Source organism: Heptranchias perlo, chromosome 14 (assembly GCF_035084215.1).
Source record: "Heptranchias perlo isolate sHepPer1 chromosome 14, sHepPer1.hap1, whole genome shotgun sequence".
In the NCBI taxonomy this organism is placed as follows: Eukaryota; Metazoa; Chordata; class Chondrichthyes; order Hexanchiformes; family Hexanchidae; genus Heptranchias; species Heptranchias perlo.
In genome coordinates, this window is record NC_090338.1 from 44,422,794 (window position 1) to 44,449,930 (window position 27,137).

The 27,137-nt window shown below is 42.1% G+C and overlaps 1 protein-coding gene across 1 annotated transcript; it reads right to left on the reverse strand.

The window, feature by feature from the left end:
* Positions 1 to 14: 14 nt before the first annotated feature.
* On the reverse strand, positions 15 to 18,670 carry LOC137332487 (ADP-ribosylation factor-like protein 9). The gene is made up of 4 exons (XM_067996374.1): positions 18,091 to 18,670; positions 15,392 to 15,560; positions 10,120 to 10,295; positions 15 to 4,090 (listed from the first exon to the last, which is right to left on the reverse strand). The coding sequence occupies exons 1-4, from the start codon at positions 18,223 to 18,225 to the stop codon at positions 3,911 to 3,913; spliced, it is 660 nt and encodes a 219-aa protein (XP_067852475.1). The 5' UTR covers positions 18,226 to 18,670; the 3' UTR covers positions 15 to 3,910.
* Between the last annotated feature and the right edge of the window lie 8,467 nt (positions 18,671 to 27,137).

Below are 27,137 nucleotides of genomic sequence, written 5' to 3' on the forward strand. Positions count from 1 at the left end.
TAAAATTGAGAATGTCAACTCATTTAAATAGAATGGGTAGTTATTTTTATTTTGATCCAGCAACACAAGAACATATTCCATTTATAGATACTTAATATCTCAAATGCAATGTCAAAAATTAGTAGGAAACCCAACTTCTGTTTTAATAGTCATTAATTACAAATAATTATTTTACAAGCAAATACTTTATTACACATTGTTTCCTCAATTTGCAGCACTTCCATAATTGAAATACTTCATTACCTTAACTGCTTTAAAAAAATCTTCCTCCAGGATCTATTCTGCAATAATAAAGTAAGCAATTTATGTCAACTCCTGATCAATGATGGTGCCAGAATGTTTCATCAAACCGAAAGCCAACTCCTTTGTTCGCTCTCGCCTCTCATCTTTTATTATTACCATTGTATAAGCCAGATTTCTGAAATTTACCCCTCTTATTTACAGTTTTTCTCTAGCAACAAGCTTGTCAACACTCTCTTCGTTGATTCTCCCAAACAATGACCTAAACAACTCCATTGCATTCCCCCTTAAATTTTGGATACCATAATCAGCTATGATAAATACAAAACAGCCTCTTTCTCCTGCATTTTCCTTCCCTCTCTTTCGCTTCCCTGACCCTCCCCACCTACCTGCAAAGAATTGTACAATCTCAGCATCTAAGCTGAAATGAGGACAGCTGCACAAAGTTTGAGTATTGTAGCACAAAATTAATTTTGATTCACTAGTTTGAAAGTGAGATGGCTTTTGTTTTGTAAAACAAATGGTTTCTGCCGTACTGCCTCAATTTCTGCAATCTGGAAAATTGGTAGCAATTTTGAGTGAAATTGAAAGTAATAGCAAGTTAGTGACAATTCTATTCAATTTGCCTGCTAGTTCCAAAATTTTATTTAAAATAAATAAAATCTTTCCATGTGATCTGTACATAAACATCTAAAATCTACAACGTTTGAACAAATGTGTGTATGAATAACAATAGTTTAGAAATTTGAATATGACAAATAGAACCACTAGAATTGCATAATTGCACCAATTTCAAATTCTCATCCCAATATCTTTAGAATAATTGTGGAAAATTTGTAAGAAGCTAAATAAAAATGAATAAGTATAGAATTTTCCATTTAATCATGCCTATTAAAACTAAGGAAATAAAAGTAATATAGCTGTCACAAAATGACTACAGTGTAACAATTTAAGTTTTTATGGTGTAGATGAATGGAAAACCTTTTTAAAAGCATTTGAAGTTGTAAAAAAAAGTCTGCTATTAACATCATCTGGTTGTATAGTTTTAGTAACTTTTACAATTTAGTGCCAAAAAAAATTCATGAAGCTGGTGTAGCTTTTATAATTTATCTGGAGTAAAGAAGCATCAGATAATGCAAAACACAAACTGTTAAACCAATGAATAGTCTGCTGGTGCTGTGGCAAACTTGAATCCATGTTTAACAATTTCTGTCACAGCAAAATTAACAAGTTCCAAATGAGGCTTGATGTAATCGTTCCTAATCTAGAAATGTTCAGTATCAGGCTGAACCAGGGCTATTCTACCTCTCGCCTCTACTCATGCCTCAATGGAAATTCTGAAGCAAGACCTAAACACAATGGAGTACAAGTCTCCAGCATCCGATTACCTTGTGTTCTAAATTAATGCTTTTTCTTCCACTTTTCAACACTTTTAAAATCCATTCTTTGCCTTTACTCTACTTCAGGTGAATGTACCATCATACCCCATATTGATACTACAGCACAGAAGGAGGGTGTTTGGCCCATTGTGCCTTTGCCGGCTCTTTAGTCAGAGCTATCCAATTAGTTCCACTCCCCTGCTCTTTCCCCATAGCCCTGTAATTATTTTCCCTTCAAGTATTTATCCAATTCCCTTTTGAAAGTTATTATTGAATCTGCTTCCACCATCCTTTCAGGCAGTACATTCCAGATCATCATAACTCACTGCATTAAAAAAAATGTTTCTCGTATCGCCTCTGGTTCTTTTGCCTTAAATCTGTGTCCTCTGGTTACCCGACCCTTCGGACACTGGAAACGGTTTCTCCTTATTTACTCTTATCAATGCCGTTCATGATTTTGAACATCTCTATCAAATCTCCTCTTAACCTTCTCTGTTCCAAGGAGAACAACCCCAGCTTCTCCAGTCTCTTCACATAACTGAAGTCCCTCATCCCTGGTACCATTCTAGTCAATCTCCTTTGCACCCTCTCTAAGGCTTTGACATCCTTCTTAAAGTGTGGTGCCCAGAATTGGACACAATACTCCAGCTGAAGCCTAACCAGTGTTTTATGAAGGTTTAGCATAACTTCCTTGCTTTTGTACTCTATGCCTCTGTATAAAGCCCAGGATCCCACATGCTTTTTTTAATAGCCGCCTTAACTTGTCCTGCCACCTTCAAAGATTTCTGTACATATACTCCCAGGTCTCTCTGTTCCTGCACCCCTTTAAAATTGTACAATTTAGTTTATGTTGCCTCCTCATTCTTCCTACCAAAATGTATCACTTCACACTTCTCCACATTAAATTGCATCTGCCATGTGTCTGCCCATTTCACCACTCAGTCCATGTCCTCCTGAAGTCTCTTACTATCCTCCACGTTTACTACATTTCCGTGTTTCGTGCCATTTGCAAATTTTGAAATTATACCCTCTATACCCAAGTCCAGGTCATTAATATATATCAAAAAAAGTAGCAGTCCTAATACTGCCCACTGGGGAACACCACCTCCAGTCTGAAAAACAACCATTCACCACTACTCTGCTTTCTGTCCCTTAGCCAATTTTGTATCTATGCTGCCACTGTCCCTTTAATCCCATGGGCTTTAATTTTGTTAGCAAAGGGTAATGGTGGATGGGTGTTTTTGTGACAGGGCTCAGTACTAGTTCCATTGCTTTTTGTACTATATATCAATGATTTAGACTTAAATGTAGGGGGCGTGATTAAGAAGTTTGCAGACGATACAAAAGTTGGCCGTGTGGTTGATAGTGAGGAATAAAGCAGGAAGATATCAATGGACTGGTCAGGTGGGCAGAAAAGTGGCAAATGGAATTCAATCCAGAGAAGTGTGAGGTAATGCATTTGGGGAGGGCAAACAAGGCAAGGGAATACAGAATAAATGGTAGGATACTGAGAACTGTAGAGGAACAGAGGGACCTTGGAGTGCATGTCCACAGATCCCTAAAGGTAGCAGGACGGGTAGATAAGGTAGTTAAGAAGGCATACAGGATACTTTCCTTTATTAGCCAAGGCATAGAATATTAGAGCAGGGAGGTTATGCTGGAACTGTATAAAACACTAGTTAGGCCACAGCTAGAATACTGTGTACAGTTCTGGTCACCACATTACAGGAAAGATGTGATTGCACTAGAGAGGGTACAGAGAAGATTTACGAGGATGTTGCCAGGACTGGAGAATTTTCGCTCTGAATAAAGATTGGATAGGCTGGGGTTGTTTTCTTCGGAACAGAGGAGGTACGCAGCCTCATTAAAATATTTAAATTATGGACCTGCCACTCGAGTGCAGGTTACTCATCCACCTCCAGTAAAACCGGAAGTGGATGGGTTTCTGATTTTTGACATTTTAACCCCACTCCCGGCAGTCCTGGGGGCTTAAAATTCCCTCCCTTATATCTGACATTAGGGTTGTCAAAAATGTAACATGTATTCAAGGGTGCTGAAACACACTTGCTACGGAAGGTAGTCCTTGCATTCAAGGACTTTGATCTAAAAAAAATATTTTTTTTAAATTCTGCATATTAGTACTTAATTTCTTGCAAAGGTAAATCCATTGATTTATTTTTCCTGATCTGGCTGAATAAATTATGGAAAGACAGATGAATTACGGGTACACATTATAGTATTATCCAGTAAGTAAATTTCTAACAACCCTCCAGAAACATAGTGATGTCTGCTCAGACTTTCTGAGAGATCAATTGTGTGATAAGTTCCTTAACGTCATGAATACTTTTAGGGATCTCTGTTCCATCCTCTGTGATATTAGTAGCCATGAGGAAAAGCTTTCTTTCATAATTCACATCATGGAGTAGGAGCTTTCTATGAAGATCAGAAATATTAAGAGCCCCATCAAGGTCCTATGTGAGCAAAATTAATACAACTATTGAAATAATGGGTACAAATAAAAAATTACTTTTTACCAAAATACAGAACAAACTACACATCCTACAAACATTCATATTGTGCTTCCCAGAGTGGTGGCACATCTTTAACTTAATTTGAACCTAGAAATAGTGGCAATGATACCACAATAAATTAACATTATGGCCTAAATTTTAACATGGAGCCAGGAAGATGGCGGGGGAGAATTCCTGATGGGAAACCTGGAAGTACAGGCTGGCCTCGGTCGGACAGGAGAAGAGGAAGGAAACGGATGCGAGAAGGTAAGTCTTAGATTGGGGGGAGAGGGGGTGGTGGGAGATCGTTTTGGGTGGGTTCACTGCAGGTAGCCTCGTTGGGCTTGGGGGAAACACTCCTGCTCTTCCTGGCCCACAAGCTATTCTATAAAGGCATTCACCTGTTTTGGGCCTTTTCGCCACCTCTCACGTGGCATGAAGCAGAAGGCCCGGAAATCCTGGCCCCCAGGGGTTTAAAACAAAAAAGCTATAAAAATGCACCCCGGTAGCCTCCTTGAAAGCTTTTAGTGACCGACCTGCCTCCTAAGAGCGGGTTGGTCGCTTGCCCATCCTCTTGCCTCCATTAAAACCGGAAATGGGCAGGTTTTCGATTTTTAAAATTTTTACTGCCCCCCACCCCCATCCCCAACCCACCCGTTTTTCAGAGTTAAAATTTAGAGCTATTTGTATCATTAGCTTGCTCAATAAAAATTTTCAACATTTTCACAATATAATGTACAGACAGACTTATAATTAGCATTTTTATCAATTTAACTTGTGATGTCAAAAATGAAATATTTTATTGTATCCCATTGTTTGATAATTCCTTTTTTGCTTGTTTTAGATTCATTTCATTGTCTTCAATAGGATGTATGTCATTTCCAGGCTTTGCCCCAATATTTTCTTGAGCCGACTAATAGGTGTGCTGGAATAACTCAAGTTAACTTCCCATTCCCCTATTTTCCCTCACTATGGGAAGCACAGATAGGTAGAAATTGCTTTCAGTGATATTATCATATGAACCTTTAATGCACTCATCCCAAATTCCTCTCTTCACTAACTCAGCCATTATTTGGTTTACTCAGTTTCTGTTCAGTCCCCACCCCAAAATTACACATTTGTAATCAGAACAGCAACAACAACTTACATTTATACATCTTTGATGTAGATAAACATCCCATGGCATTTCATAGAGAAGTAAGATTTTTTTTAAAATGAATACCAAACCTAAGAAGATGATATTGGGAGAGGTGACCAAAAGCTTGGTCAAAGAGGTGGATTTTAAGGAGGGTCTTAAAGTAGGAAAGAGAGGTGGAGAGGTTTGGGGGAGAATTTCAGAACATGGAGCCAAAGTGGCTGAAGGCAAAGTTAACAATGATGGGGTGAAGGAACGAGGGATGCACAAGAAGCCAGTGTCCGAGGAACAGAGTGCAGGGGAACTGTCAGTGCTGAAAGAGACAACAGAGGTAGGAAGGAGCAATACCATGAATTCGTTTAAACACAAGAATTAGAATTTTAAATTTGAGGTGTTGGGGAATAGGAGATAATACAGGTCAGTGAGGACAGGGGTGACGGGTGAGTGGTGTGAGATGGAATCCGGCACCTGTTTTTGGATGAGCTGTTGTTTATGGAGGATGGGAGGCCAGCCAGGAGAGCATTGAAATAATCAAGTCTGGAATTAACAAAGCCATAAATGCTTTCAATGGCACATGGGCAGATGCAGGCAATACCACAGAGGTATTGTAGGCAGTCTTTGTGATGGAGAAGCTCAGTTCAGGGTCGAATAGGACATCATAGTTGTGAACAGATTGGCTCTGTCCATGACAGTGGCTGGACAGGGGATGTAGTCCGTGGCAATGGTAAGGAATTTACGGCAGGAGCTGAAGCCAATGGCTTTGGTCTTCCCAGTGCTTAGACGGAGAAACCAGCGGCTCATCCAATACTGGATGTCAGACAGTCTGATAGCACAGAGGCAGTGGAGGATTTAAGAGCCATGGTGAAGAGGCGGAGTTGGGTATCAGTATGCATGTGGAAGCTGACTTCATGTCTGTGGATGATGTTGCAAGGGGCAGCATGTAGATGAGGATGGGGCCAAGGATGGAATCTTGGAGGTCTCCCAATGAAATGGGATAAGAGAAGAAGCCAATGCTAGAGATGCTCTGGCTGCTATTGGGTAGGTAAAAGTGAAACCAAGCAAGGGCAGGCTTTGAAGTAGAATGCATGCTATTTGGGGAATGACAGACAAAACTGCACCATTGCTATAGTTTTTGTATTAAAATCTTCACAACATCCAATAGTTCAAAATATTTCCACAATCTAAATGATTTGTAGACATTACCCAGACAATTTAATCAAAAGTAAAAAAAAAGCACCCAGGATCATAGTAGTTAAGATGTTCTTTTCATGAACCTGTGATTGTGGATTTGAGTCTCAGGGCTGTCTGTCATTAGAATAAACCAGCCACAAATTTATTACATTTAATAGATTCTCAGCTGGAATGCCACATGAATCATCCAGGGAATGAAAACTTGAGGAGAGATTGAGTAGAATGGGCCTATATTCTCTGGAGTTTAGGAGGTTGAGAGGTGATCTCATTGAAACGTATAAGATTCTCAGGGGGCTTGACAGGGTAGATGCTGAGAGGCTGTTTCCCCTGGCTGGAAAGTCTAGAACTAGAGGTTATAGTCTCAAGATAAGCGGTCAGCCATTTAGGACCGAGATGAGGAAGAATTTCTTCATTCAGAGGATTGTGAATCTTTGGAATTCTCTACCCCAGAGGGTTGTGGATGCTCAGTGGTTGAGTATATTTAATTGTAAACAATTTTACAACACCAAGTTATAGTCCAGCAATTTTATTTTAAATTCACAAGCTTTCGGAGGCTTCCTCCTTCCTCAGGTGAACGTTGTTGGAAATGAAATCCTCGAAATGAAATCGCATTTATAAATCACAGAACAATGCTTGGTGATTACAGACAGCTTTTTCAACTGCCCGTTGCCAAGGCAATCAGTGTGCAGACAGACAGGTGTTACCTACAAGGTCTCCGAATATACAAATCACCAAAAAAAAACAAAAAAAAAACAGAGATAGAGAGGTAGAAACATAGAAAAGACAGCAACTGACCCGTTATATTAAAAACAGATAACAATTGTTTGCTGGTGGGGTAACGTGTAGCGTGACATGAACCCAAGATCCCGGTTGAGGCCGTCCTCATGGGTGCGGAACTTGTCTATCAATTTCTGCTAGACGATTTTGCGTTGTCGTGTGTCTCGAAGGCCGCCTTGGAGTACGCTTACCCGAAGGTCGGTGGCTGAATGTCCTTGACTGCTGAAGTGTTCCCCGACTGGGAGGGAACCCTCCTGTTTCATAGAATCATAGAATCATAGAAGTTACAACATGGAAACAGGCCCTTCGGCCCAACATGTCCATGTCGCCCAGTTTATACCACTAAGCTAGTCCCAATTGCCTGCACTTGGCCCATATCCCTCTATACCCATCTTACCCATGTAACTGTCCAAATGCTTTTTAAAAGACAAAATTGTACCCGCCTCTACTACTGCCTCTGGCAGCTCGTTCCAGACACTCACCACCCTTTGAGTGAAAAAATTGCCCCTCTGGACCCTTTTGTATCTCTCCCCTCTCACCTTAAATCTGTGCCCCCTCGTTATAGACTCCCCTACCTTTGGGAAAAGATTTTGACTATCGACCTTATCTATGCCCCTCATTATTTTATAGACTTCTATAAGATCATCGTGGGGGATACTGGTGTATAGTGCCGAGACGTCCATCGTGGTGAGAAGTGTTCCTGGTTCAACTGGTCCGTGGGTGCTGAGTTTTTGTAGGAAGTCTGTAGTGTCGCGACAGAAGCTGGGGGTTCCCTGTACGATGGGTTTCAGGATGCCCTCGATGTATCCAGAGAGGTTCTCACACAGGGTTCCGTTGCCTGATACGATAGGCATCGCTGCGATGACGGCATCGCTGCGACAGCATCAATACTCAACACCAACAACAGCCAATCTCCAGTCGCCATCCTACAACTCATCCGCTTCATCCTGGATCACAATGTCTTCACCTTCGATAACCAGTTCTTTACCCAAACACACGGAACAGCCATGGGGACCAAATTCGCACCCCAATACGCCAACATTTTCATCCACAAGTTCGAGCAGGACTTCTTCACTGCACAGGACCTCCAACCAACACTATACACCAGATACATCGACAAAATTTTCTTTCTATGGACCCACGGCGAGGAATCACTAAAGAGACTACACGATAACATCAACAAGTTCCATCCCACCATCAAGCTCACCATGGACTACTCCTCAGAATCAGTTTCTTTCTTGGACACACGAATCTCCATTAAAGACGGGCACCTCAGCACCTCACTCTACCGCAAGCCCACGGACAACCTCACGATGCTCCACTTTTCCAGCTTCCACCCTAACCACGTCAAAGAGGCCATCCCCTATGGACAGGCCCTGCGAATACACAGGGTCTGCTCAGACGAGGAGGAATGCGATGGACACCTACAGACGCTGAAAGACGCCCTAGTTAGAACGGGATATGCCGCTCGACTCATTGATCGACAGTTCCGACGGGCCACAGCGAAAAATCGCATAGACCTCCTCAGGAGACTAACACGGGACGCAACCAACAGCGTACCCTTTGTCGTTCAGTACTTCCCCGGAGCGGAGAAACTACACCATGTTCTCCGCAGCCTTCAACATGTCATCAATGACGACGAACACCTCGCTATGGCCATCCCCACACCTCCACTACTCGCCTTTAAACAGCCACGCAACCTCAAACAGACCATCGTTCGCAGCAAATTACCTAGCTTTCAAGAGAACAGCGTCCACGACACCACACAACCCTGCCACGGTAACCTCTGCAAGACATGCCAGATCATCGACACAGATACCACCATCACATGAGAGGACACCACCCACCAGGTGCATGGTTCATACTCCTGTGACTCGGCCAACGTTGTCTACCTCATACGTTGCAGGAAAGGATGCCCCAGAGCATGGTACATTGGCGAGACCATGCAGACGCTGCGACAACGGATGAACGGACACCGCGCAACAATCACCAAACAGGAGGGTTCCCTCCCAGTTGGGGAACACTTCAGCAGTCAAGGACATTCAGCCACCGACCTTCGGGTAAGCGTACTCCAAGGCGGCCTTCGAGACACACGACAACGCAAAATCGTTGAGCAGAAATTGATAGCCAAGTTCCGCACCCATGAGGACGGCCTCAACCGGGATCTTGGGTTCGTGTCACGCTACACGTTACCCCACCAGCGAACAAATGTTATCTGTTTTTAATATAACGGGTCAGTTGCTGTCTTTTCTATGTTTCTACCTCTCTATCTCTGTTTTTTTTTGGTGATTTGTATATTCGGAGACCTTGTAGGTAACACCTGTCTGTCTGCACACTGATTGCCTTGGCAACGGGCAGTTGAAAAAACTGTCTGTAATCACCAAGCATTGTTCTGTGATTTATAAATGCGATTTCATTTCGAGGATTTCATTTCCAACAACGTTCACCTGAGGAAGGAGGAAGCCTCCGAAAGCTTGTGAATTTAAAATAAAATTGCTGGACTATAACTTGGTGTTGTAAAATTGTTTACAATTGTCAACCCCAGTCCATCACTGGCATCTCCACATCATGAGTATATTTAAGATTGAGATCAATGGATATTTGGACATTAAGGGGATATGGGGATAGGGCGGGAAAGCGGAATTGAGGTAGAAGATCAACCATAATCTTACTGAATGGCGGAGCAGGCCTGAGGGGCCGTATGGCCTACTCCTGCTCATATTTCGTATGTTCTTATGTTGAGAGAGCATACTCCCTTGAGATGCATTATTATTAGTGAGTGAGACAAAGGAACCTGCAGCTTAACAATCCAATCTCTGCTCCACTCTCTTCCCTTCCATCCACCAACAGAATACCTCCATCAAACACCCATGGAGGGTGCACTCACCTGTTTATTTGCTAAAAGCACCAGTGGCAGCAATGGGTCTTCTTTGAGCAGCCGATGTAGCTCCTGCCCAGCTAGAGGCAAGCGTTCCTGGTCTGTGGAATCCACCACATAAATCAACACTTGGGCTTTATTTAGGTATAGATTCCAGTATGATCGCAAGTTGCAGCTGCCACCAACTGTAAGAAAAAGATAATGTATCTTCAAGAACTAAACAGGATAGTTTGTGCATTTTCAGGTTAAAGGAATGTACTATTAAGATTGCAATAACAACTTGCATTTCCATAGCATTCCTCAAGTGTGGGAAGATGTCTCTAAATACTTTACATTAAGTGGATGCTGAGCTGGAGGGAAAAGGGGAAAATGGAAAGTTAATCACAGTTGAAAAGAAAAGCTTTGAGGAAGTTTTTGAAAGTAGGAAGGTGGAAGGTAACTAGGCAGGGATTTTCAGAGGATTGAAGCATAATAATTGAGTGAGCGGCCACCAGTGGCGCAGTAGAGAACAAGGTGTATTGGTGATGTTAGAGCAGAGTGTGTTTTTTTATTTGTTCATGGGATGCGGGCGTCGCTGGCAAGGCCAGCATTTATTGCCCATCCCTAATTGCCCTTGAGAAGGTGGTGGTGAGCCGCCTTCTTGAACTGCTGCAGTCCGTGTGGTGAAGGTTCTCCCACAGTGCTGTTAGGAAGGCAGTTCCAGGATTTTGACCCTGCGACGATGAAGGAACAGCGATATATTTCCAAGTCGGGATGGTGTGTGACTTGGAGGGGAACGTGCAGGTAGTGGTGTTCCCATGTGCCTGCTGCCTTTGTCCTTCTAGGTGGTAGAGGTCATGGGTTTGGGAGGTGCTGTTGAAGAAGCCTTGGCAAGGTGCTGCAGTGCATCCTGTGGATGGTGCACACTGCAGCCACAGTGCGCCAGTGATGGAGGGAGTGGATGTTTAGGGTGGTGGATGGGGTGCCAATCAAGCGGGCTGCTTTGTCCTGGATGGCGCTGAGCTTCTTGAGTGTTGTTGGAGCTGCATTCATCCAGGCAAGTGGAGAGTATTCCATCACAATCCTGACTTGTGCCTTGTAGATGGTGGAAAGGTTTTGAGGACTCTGGAGGTGAGTCACTCGCCACAGAATACCCAGCCTCTGACCTGCTCTTGTAGCCACAGTATATATGTGGTTGGTCCAGTTAAGTTTCTGGTCAATGGTGACCCCCAGGATGTTGATGGTGGGGGATTTGGCGATGGTAATGCCGTTGAATGTCAAGGGGAGGTGGTTAGACTCTCTCTTGTTGGAGATGGTCGGTGCCTGGCACTTGTCTGGCGCGAATGTTACTTGCCACTTATCAGCCCAAGCCTGGATGTTGTCCAGGTCTTGCTGCATGCGGGCACGGAGTGCTTCATTATCTGAGGGGGAGCATGAAGCTGGAAGAGGTCAGCATAGCCATGGGGGGTTTGAAAGTGAGGCTGAGAATGTTGAAGAATGTGTTGGGGCACGGGGAGCTAGCGGAGTTTTTTAAAATTATTCGTTCATGGGATGTGGGCGTCGCTGGCGAGGCCGGCATTTATTGCCCATCCCTAATTGCCCTTGAGAAGGTGGTGGTGAGCCGCCTTCTTGAACTGCTGCAGTCCATGTGGTGAAGGTTCTCCCACAGTGCTGTTAGGGAGGGAGTTCCAGGATTTTGACCCAGCGACGATGAAGGAACGGCGATATATTTCCAAGTCGGGATGGTGTGTGACTTGGAGGGGAACATGCAGGTGGTGTTGTTCCCATGTACCTGCTGCTCTTGTCCTTCTAGGTGGTAGAGGTCACGGGTTTGGGAGGTGCTGTCGAAGAAGCCTTAGCGAGTTGCTGCAGTGCATCCTGTGGATGGTACACACTGCAGCCACTGTGGTGAAGGGAGTGAATGTTTAGGGTGGTGGATGGGGTGCCAATCAAGCGGGCTGCTTTGTCCTGGATAGTGTCGAGCTTCTTGAGTGTTGTTGGAGCTGCACTCATCCAGGCAAGTAGAGAGTATTCCATCACACTCCTGACTTGTGTCTTGTTGATGGTGGACAGGCTTTGGGGAATCAGGAGGTGAGTCACTCGCCGCAGAATACCCAGCCTCTGACCTGCTCTTGTAGCCACAGTATTTATATGGCTGGTCCAGTTAAGTTTCTGGTCAATGCTGACCCCCAGGATGTTGATGGTGGGGGATTCGGTGATGGGGTCGGAATGGGGCTAGGTGATAATGGAAAAATGAAACTGTAGGCGAGGATAGAGACTGCCATTCAGAACAATAAAGATGACATCAGTCAAAAAGGGGTTAAAAAGCTTTTTTTAAAAAAAGAACATATTACACAACAACAAAAACTTTAAAGGTGCTTTATGGCGACATGAGGAAAAAACAGACTCCAAGTCAAGAGGAGAGATTAGGGAGGGTGACCAAAAGCTTGGTTAAAGAGGTGGGTTTTAAGGATGCTATTAAAAGGAGGTGAAGTAGTGGAGAAGCCAAAATACTTAGGGAAGGAATTCCAGAGAGCGGGACCTAGATGACTAGGTATGGTGGGCAAAGGAAGGTGGGGGGCACAAGAGGCTGGAGTCAGAGCAATGAGTGTTTGGGGGGAGGGAGTTTATAGCACTGGAGGAGGTTAGAGATAAGGAAGGGAGAAGCCATGGAAGAATTTCTTGCAATCTAAATTCATTTCAAATGTGCTGTAGTTATTGGCTGTTCTTTTTACTCTTTTCTATTAACTCAGTGATTCCCAATGTCTCTGTCCTTTGCCCCACTTTGTTCCTTTTCATTATCAATGGGCCTCCCCAATTCATCATCCAGCCCTATCCATTGTTTTGCTAAGAATTCCATTCTATATTCAGGAACTTCCTTCAGATGACATACCCTCAATGCACACATTCTCCATTTCTTTCTCAATCCAGTAGCTGAATTACTACATCTTGAGCTCCTCTATTCTGCTTGATGTGACCATAAAAAGTTGTTTCTTTCAGTTCCTCTGAGATATAGAGGGAAAAAGAAATTGGATAAGGCCTGTTTTCAGGCGCGGGTAGCGCGATGCACTATTAACCCGCACCCAATGGCCCCTGTGCAGGCAGGACGAGACTTTTGTCCGGCCTGAGGACTTACCTGTAAGCAGCATTGGAAATCAGCCTTGACACAAGGATTCAATGCTATTCTCACTTTCCACCTGCAGGGGGAGCCCCAATCTCTTAAAGGCAGGTTATCTCTTAAAATCTCCTAAAAGGTAGCTGGTACCTGCTTTTTGCTAAAAATAATACTCTGCAGTCTGCACAGAGTCTGAACGGAGATCAGACATGGCACACATAAAACAAAGATGCAGGTCCCGTCCCTATGTTTACAAACTGATGAGTTATATTAAAACATTGAATAAAGGTTGAGCACTACTAAATCCCATATCTTCCAATCTGCATGCCAGACCTCACTAATCTGCTGATCTGAGTTTGTACTAGGCCTGCGAGAGAGCGTGTACTAAGGTTCTCTGCTAAGGCCTTGGTGCAAGAGGTGGACGGAAGGAGGGGCATCCTATATCCACAGGGGGGCAAGAGGCCCACCAGACATATGCCCAAAAGGCAGTGGGAGGCAGTCGATGCCAGGTGCATAGCACGACGAACATGGATGCAGTGCAGGAAGAAGTTCAATGCTTTGACACGAGTGGTCAAGGTTAGAGAGGTCAACTGTCAAGTGGCGTTTTCTACAAACTGCACCACTAGCCGCATCCACAGCTCCACGCACTATACCCCCCATCACCCACATACCAACAAACTCTTTCCATCAGTACTCAACTCTTCCAATCAGATGCTTCCTCTCACCCTTACACATTACCACTGTTGCAGGCCACACACCCACAACTTATAGATCACACACACTGGCAGCTATTCAACCATGACAGGCACATCACATAGACACACATTCCACTTTCTTGCAGGAGAAGGTGGTGCATATCAGGAGGCAGCAAGTCGCAGTGGCGTTTAGCCCCACGAGCCTGTTCTGCCATTCAATGAGATTATGGCGGACTTGTTACTTAACTCTATATACCCATATATACCTTAGCCCCATATCCTTTAATACCCTTGGTTCACAGAAACCTATCAATCTCAGATTTAGAATTCACAATTGAGCTAGCATCAACGTTTGCAGAAGAATGTTCCAAACTTCTCCCACCCTTTGTGTGTAGAAGCATTTCCTAACTTCACTCCAGCACGTCCTGGCTCTAAATGTTAGGCTATGTCCGCTAGTCCTAGTATTCAAGTGTAGGAGACCTCCAAAAACAGATACAAATGTATTGGCAGCCAGAAGCAGTAATCCAGCCACTAACCTGTAAATCCTGCATGGTCCCTTTAAATAACCCTAGTGGGGGGTCCTCCAGGCACTCTAAGACATGTTCAGATGGTCGTGGTTAAGACTGTGAGTTGAGCGTTAAGTGCCAAAATGGTGTCTTTCACTTTAAATCAGCGTTGCACACTGATTGTATTACTTTACATGGAGCTGCTGTTCGGTATTTGCGCATGTGCTAATACCTATACCAAGATGGCATCCGGCACACTTCACGTTGGAAACGTATGTGCGCAGCCAAGATGCCATCTTGGATGTTCGGGAGACCACGTAACACCAAAACAATGGCGAGCGGATACATGACCCAATTTAGCACCCATAGTTTCTTATGTCTCTCACAAGTCTAATTAACAGCCTTACCTTTGGAGCTCCACCTTTACCTTTCTTCATTTATTGGCATTCTTAGCCTCACTATCTGCTCTGACCTCAAACAACACTCCCACATCTTCTGCAGCTATTTCCAAGAAGCTTGTTTTTCTCCTTTGTGCCAAATACTTCTTTTCCACTCAACATTTCTTAACTTATAATAAAGCTCAAATCTGCTCAAGACTTGAATACTGCTCCTTTATCTGGGAAGGCTCTTTCAGAACATTTCTCATACTTCTGGACAGGATTATGGAAAAAGCTGGTTATCTGAAAAGTGATCTTTCTCTCACCTCTAACCTTTCCTTTATCACAAGTTTCTTTGGCAGTCTCTGATTTATGAAAACTGCTCTGGTTATTGCTCCCCTTAACTTTCCTCTCTTGTTCTTCATAAACTGCAAATATATCATTCTATACACTTTTTCCCCTCTCTATCCTCACTGTTGAAATGAACTAACTCATCTTTACCAGGATATCAAAACTGTGCACTCTTACCTCATAACAGTAACACAGTTTTTTCACAACTCTTCTGAATCCTGCACCTTCACAATGCTGTATCCAGAATATTATACTCACTTTCTAGGAAATCCAATTTGCAGCCTCTCGTATGTATGCAGACTGCATTAAAGCCTTGGGTAGGTGATGAATTACGTTTCACTGTGCGGGTGGCCAAACAGTTGAGAATGCTGGTTTTTCCAGCACCGTCTAAACCAAGAACCAGAATCTTCTTTTCCCTAGGTTGCGTCTGTTTGAAAAAAATTCCAACAATTTAGTAAAGAAGCAAGCTATGCAAGATAATCAAAGTGAAGCAAAGGAATGAAACCACAGTAGATAGAGCATAAAAGGTAACAGCGGTGTAACATGTGGATAAGAGACAAACCCATCTAATACGTTAGACATGTAATGGCTCTTCCATCATCAACATAACTTCTCCAGCTTCAAACATTAACATTCTTGCTTTCAACTTACCCCATTTTACAGCATACATACACTGCCTCTGTGGGAATGGACAATGAGGTAAACTTCAACCATATAGTACCAGATGCAATGAATTATTATGGATTATTTGGTATACTGGGATGTAGAGATTGTGCAAACGGCTTCACTCAGCAACAATTTATTTGCCCTATGACAGTTTTATTGCTACTCAAATTATATTCACAGTATCCTAATCAAATCCTTTCCCCCATGCACGACAATGAAGACAATAAAATCAGAACAGAAAGACCAATAAAGATTTTTTAAAGATATATATATATATATATGATAGTTATTAGCTTTTAAGTGGAAAGCATCTCTCGGTAGCAGAGTGTTAAAATCAAAAATGAATGTGTTTAAAAATATAAATTGATAGATGACAGGTCCTACTGGCTTTTCGCTTTCCTCATCAGCTTCTCTAATCACTTCACTGCCGAGGGATGCTTTCTACCTGCAAATAGCAGAACAAAGCAAAGGGGAGAAGAGTAGAAAGAAAATGAGACAGCAAATGAAATATGAGTCGAGAGGGACAAACAGCAACAAGTTAAAGATGAAAGTGGAAAACAGAAATTAAAAGTGCATGTATTAAAGCAACATTCTGCCACAATTCAGAACTAAATATTTTACCCTGAAAAGAATCTAATATGTTGGGGAGAAAGACATGCATATTTAAAACATAAAGTGAGATGTATGACTGAATTTGTGCTTTGACAACGTCTCTGATGGCTCAGTTGGTAAATGCGTTCCCTCGTATTGGATTGAGTGATACAGACTTTGAAGTTCCCTGGCCCAATGCCTGGTTTGTTCTGAGTTAGCTAATCTCAGTCCATAGGAATTATACAATTAGGTTCAATCTCCCTACGTTAGAGAAGAGAAAAATCTGAGAGGGTTTCCACTAACAATTGCTATCAAGTGATCACTTTAGAAAATGTGCGTTTGTGTGGATGTTTGGTGAGAATGGAATCAGGATCAATGGTCATTATCCCCTCCAGGTAAATAACCTGCCAACACTCCCAGTCTTGACTCACACCTGGAAAATGGCCATTTGGGTGAGTGGGTGGAGGGCAGAAAGCACTTGTACAGGAGTTAACATCATCAGCAATGAGGGGAGAGAACATTTGGGGAGGGCAAAACAAAGAGTTTGTGCTTTAGGGTCAGTTAGTTGATTTTTCATAACTCCATATCAAAAATATCCAAACTAAGAAACATCTAATTTACTGCAACCATGACTGCACCATCTTTATAAATACAGCCAAGCAACTGTTCCACACCAATCAACTGTGATCGTGTCATCATAACATTTTGTTTTAATTTTTCTTTTTAAAACAAAGAAATATATAATAGTTTTAACCATGATTACCATTTACTTGCTCAATAATTTTACTTTGTAAAGGTATTACTCTTAAATACCTTTTATCTGTTGTTGTCATCGAGTGCAACAATAGATAAAAGGTATTACAAGAAGAATATTTTAACGCTAATTCCAAAATGTAATCGTGCTTTAATTAAATAGTATAAACCACAGAAAGAATTAACAGACGTGACTACCTAAGCTGGATGTAGTCTGTAACCACCAATTAAAACCTAAAACGAATTTGCAAATATTGCTTTATCACTATGATTAGTTTACAGTAATTTATACTTGAATAATTTCAGACTAGGTCAAAACACGCTTATATTTGAACATTTGTAAACCAAAAAATGATAATTTCTGTAGCCTACTTTTCCTTAAAATATTGCATCTCAGTAAAGCATAGCATAAAATTCTTTAGTTCAGTTCATGTCTGAGCATGCTTGTATCATTGATGTTTGTGGCTCAGAAGGTGATCATTCAGCAAGTCGTGTCTGTGCCAATTCTTTGCTAGAGCAATCCGATACTAATCCAGAAGCAGAACACTGCGGATGCTGGAAATCTGAAATAAAAACAGAAAATGCTGGAAACACTCAGCAAGCGAAGCAGCATCTGTGGAGAGAGTTAACGTTTCAGGTCTTTCGTCAGAACTGGAAGAAGTTAAAGATTTAACAGTTTATAAGCAAGTCCAGAGCCAGGCACACTAATCCATTGCCTTGCTCTCTCCATAACCCTGTGTCTACCTGTTTCAATTTTTATCCACTTTTCCTTAGAACGGAAGAATGCTCTTTGTGGCAAAGCATTCCATGCCCTAGCTCTCTGTGTCAAGAAAAACCGTCATAAACCGAATGACCTTAATAGGATTTGATAGCGACATCTGCCAGTTCTCGTTTCCTCCTGATACACAAAAGAAATACGCCCACAGTACTAGTTCTTTCCCTTTTACCTCTTTGATAATATCGTACTCTTCTTCGGAATAACGCCTTTTGCTGTTAAAGTATCTCCACGAGATGAACACAACGCTGCCCAGGATTGCAGCCACAGCTCCCAATGCCGCTCCAATTTGCCGCAGGTGAGACATCGTTCCACGTTGATCTCCGGCCAACACGGACAATAAACGCCGCCTTGCTCTGCTCCCAGCACGTCACGCCACAGACTCGTAACCAGCGGCACCAGCAGGAGTTTCTCTGCTTCAAATGGATTCCTTCCAATTTGTAAACAAGAAACGTATACTAAGAGCCAAAGAAAGTTTGAGACAGGTTCAGGATTTTCTGTGCGTGCATTGTGGGAATCCGATTATGGTTTGTTTCAATGCGAATAGATAAACTGTTTTAACATCCATCAGATTATTGCCAGCAGGGAAGGTATGTCACATTCTGTCACACAGAAGCAAAACAACAGTACGTGCTTATCATTTTTAATTTAATTGCCAGCACGGCTGGTGGACTGGCTAAATAGAATTCTTCGTCAGTGACAAAATGACCATTGATTGTAACTGTGACAGCCTATCTGATCACTGTCTGCTAAGAAAATACTGTTTGAAAAAACACAACATATTATGTAAATTAAAAACAGAAAATGCTGGAGAAGCTCAGCAAGTGAGGCAGCATCGGTAGAGAAAGAAAGAGTTAACGTTTCAGATTGAAGACATTTGATCAGAACTGGAAGATGTTAAAGAGTCTCTATTTCAGTCTCTATTTATGAAATCTCGATATTAGATTTCCAGCATCTGCAGTATTTTCATAGAATCATGGAAGAAAGCCATTCGGCCTATCGAGTCCGCGAGGGCCCTATGCATGAGCAATCCAGCTAGTCCCACTGCCCCGCCCTATCCCTGTAGCCCTGCGCATTTTTTCATTTCAAGTACTTATCCAGTTCCCTTTTGAAGACCATGATTGAATCTGCCTTCACCACCCCCTCGGGCAGTGCGTTCCAGATCCTAACCACTCGCTGTGTAAAAAAGTTTTTCCTCCTATCACCTTTGGTTCTTGTTTTGATATTATGTAAAATAACGTTTTATCTCATTAAGTAAAAATACCTTTGCCGTCATCTTTAAAAAAAGAAATAACTCAATTCTTTATTTCCATCCTAAAGATCAGCTTATCCAAAAAAAAGCCTTAAAAAGAATAAATTATAAGATTGCCCCAGTTAATATTTTATATCCCTGGAATCAACTAGGACCTTCTAACAAAATGCTCTGAACAAGAACTTGCATTTCATCAGCTGCTGTTTAGTAAGCTCAACTGATTCTGTTGCTTTGTTTTAATGCAATACATTAACTCATCTACATTTTTAAACAGATTCACATTTGATTTTTATCAGGATATCTCTCCAAGTATAAACAATAGCAGATCCAGCAATTTTCCATTCTCTTCATTCCTTTTCTAGGTTTATTTTAAATTGGATTTTCCAAAAAGTACAAGCAATTTCCTCCAGCGGTTTTTTTAAACAAATGCATGCTCAGTAAATCTGAAATCTCAAGAGTTAACTATTTTATTAAAACAATCACAGACAAAGCTAAACTTGTCTGCCAGAGAAATTGTCTTTATCTTGTGTTTGTGATGGAATTAACTATTACATCAAAGCACTTCAATACTCATAGTAATGTTAAAGGAGGGGCATATCCCCCATAGTAAAAGATACAATGACGTTGGCTTATACTCACCACCCCTCATTGTTTTGCACAGATTGGAGATCACCAGAACATCTACGAACAACCCCCCTCGCAGGAGGAAGATACTACTAACAAAAAACAGGCAATCTGTCCCAAGTAAAATCAATATTAAATAATTAAAACAGTAATAGTCAAATCTGAATTGATAAGGCAGTCAATTCTGTGTGGGGCCTGCCATTTGTGGAAAGCTTCTAGCAAACTGGTGGGTGCATAATGGCACCCAGGCATGTCCTAAAATTCTAATCATGGGCAAGTGATCAGTTGGTTACCTTTGTAAATAAATGTAACTAGCTGCCAACCAGGGAAGAAACTGGTCACCATCCATTATTGTTTTCCCTCCTTTGTCTCTCCCCCAATAACCTAGTTAAGATTGGGAAACTGCATCATAGGGAAATCACATGAACAATCCTGTGCCATGTCATGATGCATCAAATTAGTACAATCATTCTCTGGGCAACTGGCCAGTCCTCAAAAAGTCAATTTTTAAAAGTTCTTTCTGGTGCATTTTGTTTTGAAGATACTTTGCAGCAGATTTCAATGCAAGGTACGTGTAATTTCTTTCCACAAATACTTGACGGAAAAAATTTACAGGGCTATGGGGAAAGAGCAGGGGAGTGGGACCAATTGGATAGCTCTTTCAGACAGCCGACACAGGCACAATGGGCTGAATGGCCTCCTTCTATGCAGTAACATACTATGATACTATGATACCACTGCCCTTTGCTCTTTCCCTTTGGACTTCTGGCAATAAAATTCACACAGTATTCACCTGTAATTTAGTCCTGAATACTTCATAAATATTGTTTTATAAAAGAAAGTACATCAATATATTATTTGTGTTATTTTAAAGCTCTCCATCTCTGTACATCATTTCCCAGCCAAGCTTAGGCTTCTAGCAACAAGATTTGGTTCTACAAGCAAATTATGAGTTTTCCTCAGCCATCCAAAAAATAGATTCAATCAGAGGCTGAAAAACTATTGCCTATAAAATACTGTATGCAGTTTATGAAACTATCTATATATCTGAAACAAAGCATGTGTTAAAGATAGACTTCACACATATACATGTAGTGCAAATTAAAAAAAACACTATCTCTCCCACATAATTAAAAACACTTTCCCATGAAACTGTAGCAGATGCAACATCTGTTTATATATGGTTTCTCATACCATTTTCAAGATAGTTCAGTCATGTGAGACAGCAATATATTACTCATTTCAATCTAGTATACTGTATTTGTTGCTTGTAGTGGGATCGTCTCTACATTACAAAGACAAAATGCAGACTGGGTGACTGCATTGCCAATTATCTTCATTCTGCATGCAAGTAATCCTCACCTCTCTCTGGTTTAACATTTCAACTCCCTTAGTGGCCCCTAGCAGGCAGCGTACACAAAGTATTGATAGATTTTTGTTAACCAAAGATATTAAGGGATATGTGGCTAAGGCAGATATATGGAGTTAGGTCACAGATCAGCCATGATCTTATTGAATGGCTGAACAGGCTCGAGGGGTAAAATGGCCTATTTGTGTTCGGATGTTCCTATGGAATCAGGCAGGAAGGTCTGAATACCACAGTCCTGATTCAGTGGTACTGAATGTTTTCGTTCTTTTGATGGCATGCGAATAGCATGTGTAGGCCTCAATATGACCCTAAAGTTTATGTAAATTGATGGTGATAAGTCCCATCATTAATTCTCTGTGTTTTCTCACCTCTGAATTCTGTGTGCACTGTTCACCTGTTAAAAATTGGTTCTTGATGCTGTTCACTGTAGAATATCCATTCTGGGCTAGAACTGACTGATTTCTGGAAGTCTATTTGATGCATTTTTGACTTGGAATAGCGCTATTTCTGCATTATTGCTGGCAAAATAGATTTTTTTCCTGCTGTTTCATGCTAAATATTTGCCATACACGATTTCTGCTGCACAGATCTCCAACCATAGCATTGTTGCTGCTCCCAGCTGCAAACTTAACTCCAACCACATTGCTCAACATGGACATTTCATTGCACCATCCAAAGACTGTCATGGAATTGGAGGGGTTCATTCAGAGGGGAGAAAGGCAGATATATTTGCATCTCATTTGTTTTGGTGCTCATCTAGAAAAACCCAGGAAATATGTTTTCTGATCCAAACATACATTGTCACAGTTTTTGAGCATTTACTCTAGACATGCTCATGGGTTCAGTATCACCTTGTATTTCCTATGATGTGTACTTTTTTCTGCCCAATATCTGTATAATCAATAATATAGCCCAGAGATCACAATAAAGAACCCATACTCTGTACGGCGGCTACTGAAATATAACACATGCCATTACAAAATCAACAACAACTTGCATTTATATAACGCCTTAATGTAGTAAAACATCCCAAGGCACTTCACATGAGCATTATTAAACAAAATTTGACACCGAGCCACATAATAAGATATTAGGATAGGTGACCAGATTGGTCAAAGAGGTAGGTTTTAAGAAGTGTCTTTAAGGAGGAAAGAGAGGTAGAGAGGCGGAGGTTTAGGGAAGGAATTCCAGAGCTTAGGGCCTAGGCAGCTGAAGGCACAGCCGCCAATGATGTAATGATTAAAATCGGGGATGCGCAAGAGGCCAGAATTGGAGGAGCGCAGAGATCTCGGAGAGTTGTGGGGCCGGAGGAGGTTACAGAGAAAGGGAGGGGCGAGGCCATGGAGGGATTTGAAAACAAGGATGAGAATTTCAAAATCGAGGCAATCTCGGACTGGGAGCCAATGTAGGTCAGCGGCTACTGAAATATGACACATGCCATTACAACAACAAACAACAACAACAACATTCATGTGAGTTAGGATAAGGGCAGCAGAGCTTTGAGCTCAAGTTTATGAAGGGTGGAAGATGGGAGAGCAACCAGGAGACCATTGGAATAGTCAAGTCTAGAAGTAACAAAGGCATGGATGATGGTTTCAGCAGCAGATGAGCTGAGGCAAGGGCGGAGATGGGTGATGAAACAGAGGTGGAAGTAGGCAGTCTTGGTGATGGAGTGGATTTGTGGTCGGAAGTTCATCTCAGGGTCAAATAGGACACCAAGGTTGCGTACGGTCTGGTTCAGCCTCAGACAGGCCAGGGAGAGGGATGGAGTCGGTAGCTAGGGAACAGAGTTTGCGGCGGGGACCAAAGACAATGGCTTCGGTCTTTCCAATATTTAGTTGGAGGAAATTTTTGTTTATCCAGTACTGGATGTTGGACAAGCAGTGTGGCGAATCAGTGACAGTGGAAGGGTCGAGAGAGTTGGCAGTGAGGTGGGTGTCATCGGCATACATGTGGAATCTGACGTTGTGTTTTCAGATGATGTCACCGAGGGGCAGCATGTAGCTGAGAAATAGGAGGGAGCCAAGGATAGATCCTTAGGGGACTCCAGAGGTAACGGTGCGGGAGCGGGAAGAGAAGCCATTGCAGATAATTCTCTGGCTACGATTGAATAGATAAGAATGGAACCAGGCGAGCGCAGTCCCACCCAGCTGGATGATAGAGGAGAGGCGTTGGAGGAGGATAATGTGGTCAACTGTGTGAAAGGCTGCAGACAGGATGAGAAGGATAAGGAGGGATAGTCCTATTTGACCCTGAGATGATGAGGGATAGTTTACCACGGTCACACATGAATTCTCCTGTCTTTTTGGAAGGTGGACTGAATAAGGACTCTATTGAGGCAAGAAACAGGCTTCAAACCAATATTTACATAAAATACATAAAAAAACAGTATACAGTTTGACACAATGGAAATATACATTCTCTACACTCCTCGATTTATAAAATCAATTAAATGTAACTTGCTTTCTTTCCAAATATAGGTTCTAAGAAGACTACAATTTTAGGTTAACCCTTCGAAGTTAAGTTGGTTCAGGCTTTAAAATATAGTCAGCCTTTTTCTGCTGACTACAAAATCACAGATAACTCTGACTGAGAGAGACTGACATCTGTCTCAGATCAATACCCCTTTAAAATAATTAGTTCTGGTCCCTAGCCACCGAGTTGTCAATCATGAAGGGCTCCAGAACAGGACCTCTCCATAGAATTGTAGGTAGCCAATACACTTCTCATGATTTAATTAAACCAAAATGGCTATTCACTGATATTGAATTAAAGCAATCTTTATTGATGGCTTCAGATGCTGTCAATGAATGTCACCATTCCAGCTGACTGACCCCTGTATTGTTCACAGCTTAAATAACTTGTATAAGTAAGCAGTATGAATGCTATGTCCAACTAATTAACACTTCAGATCACTATTGTGTGACCCTAAATAAATTTGCATCTTGAGGGGTATAAGAACATGAGATGATAAGAAATAGGAGCAGGAGTAGACCGTACGGCCCCTCGAGCCTGCTCTGCCATTCAATAAGATCATGGCTGATCTTTGATCTCAACTCCACTTTCCCGCACAATCCCTATATAATGGTATGGTAGTGCTATTAGACTAGTAATCCAGAGAAGAGGATTTCATAATCCCACCATAGCAGTTTGACAATTTGAATTCAGTTTTAAAAAAATTTGGACACATAAAGTTGATATCAGTAAAAGTGACCTTGAAGCTGTCAGATTGTCATTAAAACCCAACTGGTTTACTAATGTCCTTTAGGGAAGGAAACCTGCCATCATTACCTGGTCTGGCCTATATGTGACTCCAGCAAAGTGGTTGACTCTTAATTGCCCTCTGAAGTGGCCTCGCAAGCCTTTTAGTTGTGTCAAACCATTAAATACCATTGTGGGAACACCATCACCACAAAGACTGCAGTGGTTCAAGGAGAAGGCTCACCACCACTTTCTCAGGGCAACCAGGGATTGGCAATAAATGCCGCCCTTGCCAGCAATGCCCACATCCTGAGAGTGAATTTAAAAAAAAAAGAAAATTGTTATGGACAAATAGACCACTTTCAGGCTTCTGGCTCAATGTTAAAGAAGATGCTGTGTGCAGCCTTGGGAGTTAACCCCTTACATGCTGAATCTATCAGTACAGAATTATTAAAAATCAAACAAAGGCAACTGGTGCCTCTGTTGAGGAATGCATGATGGATGTCCATCATGAATAGCCAGCTTCCTGTTCATCCCTTTGTTTGATTTTTAATAATTCTGTACTGATAGATTCAGCATGTAAGGGGTTAACTCCCAAGGCTGCACACAGCATCTTCTTTAACATTGAGCCAGAAGCCTGAAAGTGGTCTATTTGTCCATAACAATTTTCTTTTTTTTTAAATTCACTCTCAAGATGTGGGCATTGCTGGCAAGGGTGGCATTTATTGCCAATCCCTGGTTGCCCTGAGAAGGTGGTGGTGAGCCTTCTCCTTGAACCACTGCAGTCTTTGTGGTGATGGTGCTCCCACAATGGTATTTAATGGTTTGACACAACTAAATGGCTTGCGAGGCCACTTCAGAGGGCAATTGAGAGTCAACCACTTTGCTGGAGTCACATATAGGCCAGACCAGGTAATGATGGCAGGTTTCCTTCCCTAAAGGACATTAGTAAACCAGTTGTTCTGAGGAACTTGCTCTCCAAATCACTGGGGTGGAGGACATAGCAAAGAAGAGCTTGGTGGCTTCATGACAGCCCAAAGAGCTAACTGTTTTCTTCAAAATCTGCTTCTTGCAAGGACTTCAAATCCATTCAGTGAGCAATGCATGACACATCTGCTACTGAGCTGCATGGCACTGTACTGGCTGTGCCATTGCATGCACATCCATTTGCCCCACACATCATGGTAACACATGTTCCGTTTCTCTTTGTGTCAGGGCTCATAAGATGTGGAAGAGGTCGTGGCTGACTGAACTGCCACTAGCGACGATTCTCTCTTGATGGTCGTGGGTATTTTCTCCTTTAAAAACATATGAACATATGAAAAATGACAGGAAAAGGCCAGCTGGTCCATTGAGCCTGTCCCATCTCGGCATGGTGTAACTTCTAGATACCATCAACCCTCCCACCTCCCATACCTCACACAATTATCCAATCTCCAGGGAAAGGCAAAAAAAGAGAAAAAAACTTTAGGAAAAAACTCTGAAAATTTCCTCTCCAGCCTCTGATGATGATCAAGCAAGCCGCAAGAGACCACAGTGACTGGGTGACAAAACCCCCAATAACCAAACTACCTTCTATTTGGAGATACTTTAGCCACTCTCAGGAACCCATCCAGCTTCCTTTGAATGCTTGCAGTGAATCTGCACATGCCTGCAATTTATTCCAGAGATCGACAATTCTCAGCGAAAGAAGTACCTCCTTGAATCCAAACCAGTCCTATGCTTTTGTAACTTACACTTATTTCACCTGGTCCTTCCTAACCTATCTGGTTCAAATAGCCTATCCACTTAGACTGAGTCTCATACTTTCATTATTTTAAAGAACTCATTACTATCTCTTCAAATTCTATGCTTTTTCAAAATAAAAATGATGTGGAGATGCCGGTGGTGGACTGGGTTGACAAATGTAAGGAATCTTACAACACCAGGTTATAGTCCAACTGTTTTATTTGAAAATCACGAGCTTTCCGAGGCTTTCTCCTTCGTCAGGTGACACTCACCTGACGAAGGAGAAAGCCTCCGAAAGCTTGTGATTTTCAAATAAAACAGTTGGACTATAACCTGGTGTTGTAAGATTCCTTACATTTGTCAAAATAAAAAGCCCAGGCTTTCTAAGCCAATCCCAGTAACCAAGGACCATAAATACAGTGTCAGCTTTGGCTCAGTGGGTAGCACTATTGCCTCTAAGTCAGAAGGTTGTGGGTTTCATAACTATTATGATTTGTTGATGGTCCCTGATCATGCTGTGAGGGTATTGTAAAAGTCAATAAGGTGTTAGGATGATTACCAAGACAATTAAGGATACAAAACCACACAGCTGGAAATCTGAAATAAAAACAAGGAATCATGCAAACAAAAATAGATGCTTTCTGCTTTCAGCATGAGGATGCAACATGAGATGTACCCCAATGATCAGCCCACATTATGCATGAAAGATGACTACAGGGCATGCAAGTGGTTTGAGCAGCCACATTTTAACCAACTCTACATTAGCAATTCTCTTCAGTCTCAAAAATGGCCATGACCCTCTGCTTCACCTTCTCCAGCAGCACATCCACACTTTATTCGTTGAAGGGGGCAATTCTACTATTTGCTCCAGACATCTTCTTTACAGCAGTACGCCAGAACACTTGGGTTCAATGAAAATTGACCAACACCTTTTTAACACCAACAACAGCTCTTTAAGAGCTGCCACAGTCCTCAGTCTTCTGCCCCCACCTGCTGCCATAGAGCTCCCTGCACACAAAGGAAAACATGCAGGAAGTATGTTTAA

Bases quoted from the DNA above. Each gene is read 5' to 3' on its own strand.
- LOC137332487 (XM_067996374.1), bottom strand. From the start codon at position 18,225: ATGTCTCACCTGCGGCAAATTGGAGCGGCATTGGGAGCTGTGGCTGCA. The intron at 15,561-18,090 runs GTAAAAGGGAAA...TTTTTCAAACAG, and splicing joins AGTACGATATTATCAAAGAG to ACGCAACCTAGGGAAAAGAA. The intron at 10,296-15,391 runs GTGAGTATAATA...TTTTTCTTACAG, and splicing joins CAAATTGGATTTCCTAGAAA to TTGGTGGCAGCTGCAACTTG.